At 40.5% G+C, this 6000-nt stretch overlaps 1 protein-coding gene across 6 annotated transcripts in view; it reads right to left on the bottom strand.

The window, feature by feature from the left end:
* Positions 1–5693, bottom strand: part of LETMD1 (LETM1 domain containing 1) — a 44406-nt gene extending 38713 nt beyond the window's left edge. For all 6 annotated transcript variants that reach the window (XM_058166462.1, XM_058166465.1, XM_058166464.1 and 3 more), the window contains exons 1-3: positions 5479–5693; positions 2039–2190; positions 451–566 (exon numbers count right to left, since the gene is read on the bottom strand). In XM_058166462.1, the coding sequence (XP_058022445.1) occupies positions 451–566; positions 2039–2190; positions 5479–5633 (423 nt within the window). In that variant the 5' untranslated portion in view covers positions 5634–5693. The remainder of the gene's footprint in view (positions 1–450; positions 567–2038; positions 2191–5478) is intronic.
* Positions 5694–6000: the final 307 nt, after the last annotated feature.

Raw genomic sequence — 6000 nt, forward strand, 5'->3', positions numbered from 1 at the left:
ATAACTGTTAGAAAAATGGGTGGCTTTATATTTGTTTTAACTCTAACCCCATCTGCTGCTTGTTCTTTTCCCTAATCACAAAACAGACTCCAAATTATTGCTGAACGAATGGAGCCTTAGAAAAGGGGGAGGGGGAGAATGCTCATTTCTGATCATTTCAAAAGAGGATCATCTGTAAAACAACATTATATCAAACTAAAGCAAACATGTTTCCAGCATAGATATATTTCTCATTACCTCAAGTAGATCGTTTTTGTTAAAAATCCTTGAACGTAGGAGTAAAAAGCTGTATTTGATATGTACTATGTAAGATAATTCCTCATGTATGAATAAAGATGGTTGTTGCAGGAACTAGATATTGCCTAAAATTTACCTGTTAATTCCAACATCTAGTGCAATTTAAGCATCAGAAAGTCAACAGGAATGAGAGAACATGGAATATAAACCAACCTGTCTTAGTCTCTCCATTTCCCTGTAAGGAAGCTGGTGGAACTGGATATTTTTATTTGACATGTCTGCCTTTATTCTTCTTATTTCTTTTGCTTCTGAAAAGAAAACCTGTAAGCCTGAACAGAACATAGAATTATTTTTAGATTTCACTTCCACGTTTTTATTGTGTATTTTATACATTTATTTTAATCTGACAGTATCACTACCCATTCCCTTCTAGATTACAGTTCCTTGTCTCAAAGGTGCTTTTTCAAAAGGCAACTGGATTGTTTTTTTCTTTGAAGAAAAAGAAGAAAACGTTTCGCTTCTCATCCAAGAAGTTTCATCAGTTGGAAGCTTCTTGGATGAGAAGCAAAATGTTTTCTTCTTCTTCCTCAAGGAAACAGTCCAGTTGCCTTTTGAAAAAGCACCTTTGAGACAACGATAACATGGATGACTGAGAATCATCAAAGACATACAGTTCCTTCTGTTCATTGATTTCAGGGCCCATTTGACTGTCTTGCTCAATTTCTAAACAATCTTGGTCATGCAATTATTTCCCTCCTGATTTAATGGTATTAGGGCATGCCATAGAAACACAGAATAGTAGCACTGATAATAGTCTTCATAGTATAAGCTTCTTCAGCTCTCGTGTAAGGTATCCTATATTTATACTATGCAAATTACTATTTTCTTAGAAGGAATGAGAGAAAACTGTTGATAAATAAGGAGACATTCAGCTATGCTGGCTATTCTTATACATGTTCTTTCCTTTCCTTCTTGTCATTCTGCAAAACCCACTGCTCCCATAAAAGAAATTTACACACACACACAACTTCATTCAGAATGTCAGCATATTGCTCATATGTTAATCTCTTCCTCCTCAGATCAAACTCTGGACTAATTCGGATTTAATGGAAAACACTTTTTTATTAAAAAGAACTGTGGGAAGCCTTAAGCTCACTTATTCTTTCTTCTTCTCTATTTCCCATTTCCTATAGAAGTTAACAAACAACAAATACCGAAGACTTCTGAGCTTAAAGATGTTCCTGAGAACATGTCAGGATCAAATTGTAATTTCAAATAAAACTCTTGAAATGTTATAATGAACTGCTCCACTTAAATTGGAAGGATGCATTTTTAGTATTTTCCTTGTAAGTCTAAAAGAACTGGGAAGGGGAGGAACAAGCGTGAGAATCTTTCATTATACTGGAATTGGGTACATTTATCAGGAATTCTGCATATATGATCAATTTATTATTAATATAAGCACTTGTTTCACAAATTTCAGTTTAGTGTACAGAATAGTATGCAGAAGCACTCCATTTTCAGTTTGAAACGGTTGTTTTACATACAAAAAGTTATTTCAATTAAATTTTGAGATTCTTCAAAAAAGCAAGAATTGTTTTATTTATTATTAAATTTATTTGCCACCCACCTCATTTCAAAGCAATTCTGTTAGACACACTTCCATCAGTGCAATTCATTTCAAACCTGAAACAGGGTAGTTTCAATTTAACACATTTTGCATACTACCAAAATTAAGACATATGTTCCTGGGTTGCCTTTTCACTGAAATTATAAACTATACTTTTAAATGAAAACCCACCTTTTAAAAATGTTGAATATAGCTGATAGAAACGGGGGAATTTCCTTTCCAAATATCTTTCATACTTCTGATTCAGGTATTTGATTTTTGAAACCAAGGCAGAGGTAAGCTTGTTTGAATTTGCTTTTGAAGAAAAATAGCACACTGGAAGTCTGAAAGGACAGCCAAGTTCAGCACTTGTATTGTTCTTTTATGCCGTTTAACTCACACAGAAACAACTTTCATACTGTAATTATAACAAAATAACAGAGAACTGCTATCTCTGACTGATGTTTCAAATAGCACAGCTTAATGTTAGTATTTTATACCCACATTGAAAAAAGGTTGGAACACATTTTCACAGAAGTTATAAGTCTAGTTGCAAAGGTTAAGACCTATGCGCAACAAAAATGCAAAATGCATATCTTGTTAATCAGATGCTGTGGTTCATTTAATATGGTTTTAATATTTTGCTAAAGGAAAACATCCAAGTTATTTAAAAAATCATTCTAAAGCATGGCCAGCTACAAAAAAAAACCCTTGCAACAATTAATTTTACTTTCATCAGCTAGTGTGGTAAACCTCCTTTTTTGAAAAATGTGACAAGTGCTAGAACAACGAGAGAATCAATGCTAATCATTCTACCTTCCGCTAACCTTGAAACAAGACAGACATTTTGGATTTAAAGCAATCTTGGCAGGAGGATCAGATTTTCTTCCAAGTAAGAGATCAAGTATTCTTCCCAAAGCCAAATTGTAAATATATGTTGATGTTTTATAGACTGTGCAGAATGATACGAAATGCACCACTTTAGACTGCTAACTCATGAGGCAAATTTAAAACACCATCTTCTTTTGCCTTAAATCTCTGAACATAGAAAACTTATCATGTTCTCACCAAACAAATATCCTTAGTTATAACTAATATTTCAGTTTTAGAAGTGTGTTCCTTTTGCTGGCAATAATCACATCAGCGAAATGAAGCATTCAAAAATGACATTCTCTCCATCTGAAATATCCCCAGATAAAGCCTTATTTTTGATTAACCGTTACTAAAGAAGTAATCGGAGTTCTGAAGTGGAAAGCAGAGACTGTGTTTACTTAGCTTGGTTTGAAAATAGCATGTTGTAAAAATCCAGTCATTGCAATATATTCAATAAACAAGTGTTAAAGAAAACATGACATAACAAAATGTATTGCCCACCCAGGGTGTACTTACTTCGGATTGTTTTAGTTCATACAGTTCAAACATCTTTCCTTCACCACTTGTCTTCCAGGTGGACTGAACTACATCTACCATTATCTCACAGCATATTGATAGAATCCAAGACTTGAAAGGGGCTGTTTAGGTCACTGACCCTCAACCTGACTGGAGAACTCCAAATTAAAATATCCCAAAATAGCTGCCTAAGAACCAGCTTGACGTATAACAATTAAGGCATCAGGCATAGATGGGAAGACCGAGTTTTAAATCTGCCTAGGCACAAAGCCAGCTAGGGCAGGGGTCTCCAACCTTGGCAACTTTAAGCCTGAGGACTTCAACTCCCAGAATTCCCCAGCTTGCTTTGCTGGCTGGGGATTCTGGGAGTTGAAGTCTTCCAAGCTTAAAGTTGCCAAGGTTGAGATCCGAGCTAGGGACCTTGGGCCAGTCACCGTCTCTTAGTCCTAGGAAACAAGCAAACTACTTCTGAAACTACCCAAGCTGTCTAGCCTTATTTTTGATTAACCGTTACTAAAGAAGTAATCGGAGTTCTGAAGTGGAAAGCAGAGACTGTGTTTACTTAGCTTGGTTTGAAAATAGCATGTTGTAAAAATCCAGTCATTGCAATATATTCAATAAACAAGTGTTAAAGAAAACATGACATAACAAAATGTATTGCCCACCCAGGGTGTACTTACTTCGGATTGTTTTAGTTCATACAGTTCAAACATCTTTCCTTCACCACTTGTCTTCCAGGTGGACTGAACTACATCTACCATTATCTCACAGCATATTGATAGAATCCAAGACTTGAAAGGGGCTGTTTAGGTCACTGACCCTCAACCCGGTGCTGACTGGAGAACTCCAAATTAAAATATCCCAAAATAGCTGCCTAAGAACCAGCTTGACGTATAACAATTAAGGCATCAGGCATAGATGGGAAGACTGAGTTTTAATTCTGCCTAGGCACAAAGCCAGCTAGGGCAGGGGTCTCCAACCTTGGCAACTTTAAGCCTGGAGGACTTCAACTCCCAGAATTCCCCAGCTTGCTTTGCTGGCTGGGGGATTCTGGGAGTTGAAGTCTTCCAAGCTTAAAGTTGCCAAGGTTGGAGATCCGAGCTAGGGGACCTTGGGCCAGTCACCGTCTCTTAGTCCTAGGAAACAAGCAAACTACTTCTGAAACTACCCAAGCTGTCTAGCCTTTATTTTGAACACATCCAGCAAAAGGGAGCCCACCTGCCTTCTAAGAATTGGTTCCCGTTGGATAAGTAATTATCATCAGAATGTTCTAACATTCAAGCAGAATCTCCCTTCCTCTTACTTAACCCCTTTAATTCTGTACATTGTATAAGCAGTCCTCGACTTACGATCACAGTTGAGCCCAAAGCTTCTGTCGCTAAGCGAGACATCTGCTAAGTGAGGTTTGCCCCATTTTACAACCTTTCCTGCCACAGCTGTTTTAAGTGAGTCACTGCAGTTGATCACCTGGTTGCTAAGGGAATCTGGCTTCCCCATTGACTTTGCTTGTCAGAAGGTCACCAAAGGAGATCACCCGAACATGCTGGGACATAGCAACGGCCACAAATAGAAGCCGGTTGCCAAGCCTCTGAACTTTAAGCACATGATGATGAGGATGCTGCAAAGGGGGTAACTGTGAAAAAAGGGCCGTAAGTCACATTTTCTCAGTGCCGTTCTAACTTTGAACGGTCACTAAACTAACTGTTGCAAGTTGAAGACTACCACAACTTCGGAGCCGAAGAAAACAAAGTCACCCAGACCTCCCGCTCAGGCATCTCAAGGATGCGATGGGCTGCCACCTTAGCCATCTTTCCTCCAGGCTGCACATGGCACAGCAACGTCTCCCTCTTCATAGGATCACCCTCGCTTGCCCTCCTCCTCCTCCTCTAAGCCTCCGCCTTCTTCCTCGAAACCCTTAAAAGGATAATCGGGGCAGAATTTCTTCGGATGGAGATTAAGCGATAGGGAGCTGAACCATTTCCACCCACCGTCCCTGGCTGAGAACTTAATCGGGTTACTTTTGCAAGAGGGCACTCCAAGGGCTATCATCTTCCCACGCCTCCAGCACGAAGGGGACGGGCACGCAGCTTCCACTCACCCCGAGCATGGAAGTCCGGGAAGAGACACGGAGACCCACAAGGAAGGGAATGCAAACGGCGGCTGCCGCCATGCCTGCCTCCCCCCCACCCCCCATCTCTCTCCCGTACCAGAAGCCGGCGTGCCTCCCAGCTCAGATTTCTCACCTTAGGGCCGGCCACGGTGGAGGCTCTGGTGGGCGTAAAGCCCGGTGAAGGAAAGCAACGGGGACGGGAGGTCGGCGAAATCCTAAGCGCAAGCCGCAGCAGCCAGGGCGGCAGCAACAACGCCGGCCAGACAGCAGCAAGAGCAGCAGCGCCATGCCCGCCGAAAGAGGCGAAAGAGCCCGCACCCCCCTCCCAGGTCTTCCGGAGCGGCTGCGCTCAGCTGCCCGCGTAGATCACATGACAACTCCGGGCGGAAGAAGCGGCTACGGAAAGAGAAAGTAACCATATGTCCCCTCGGCATCACAAACACAGTGACGCCAGGGCGCAACCAGAACTTACTTACTTACTTACTTACTTACTTACTTACTTACTTACTTACTCTTTCTTTCTTTCTTTCTTTCTTTCTTTCTTTCTTTCTTTCTTTCTTTCTTCCTTCCTTCCTTCCTTCCTTCCTTCCTTCCTTTCTCTCTTTCTCCTGTCTTTCTCTCCTCTTTCTTTCTTTCTTTCTTTCTTACCTTCCTT

Source organism: Ahaetulla prasina, chromosome 2 (genome assembly GCF_028640845.1).
Source record: "Ahaetulla prasina isolate Xishuangbanna chromosome 2, ASM2864084v1, whole genome shotgun sequence".
NCBI classification, from domain to species: Eukaryota; Metazoa; Chordata; class Lepidosauria; order Squamata; family Colubridae; genus Ahaetulla; species Ahaetulla prasina.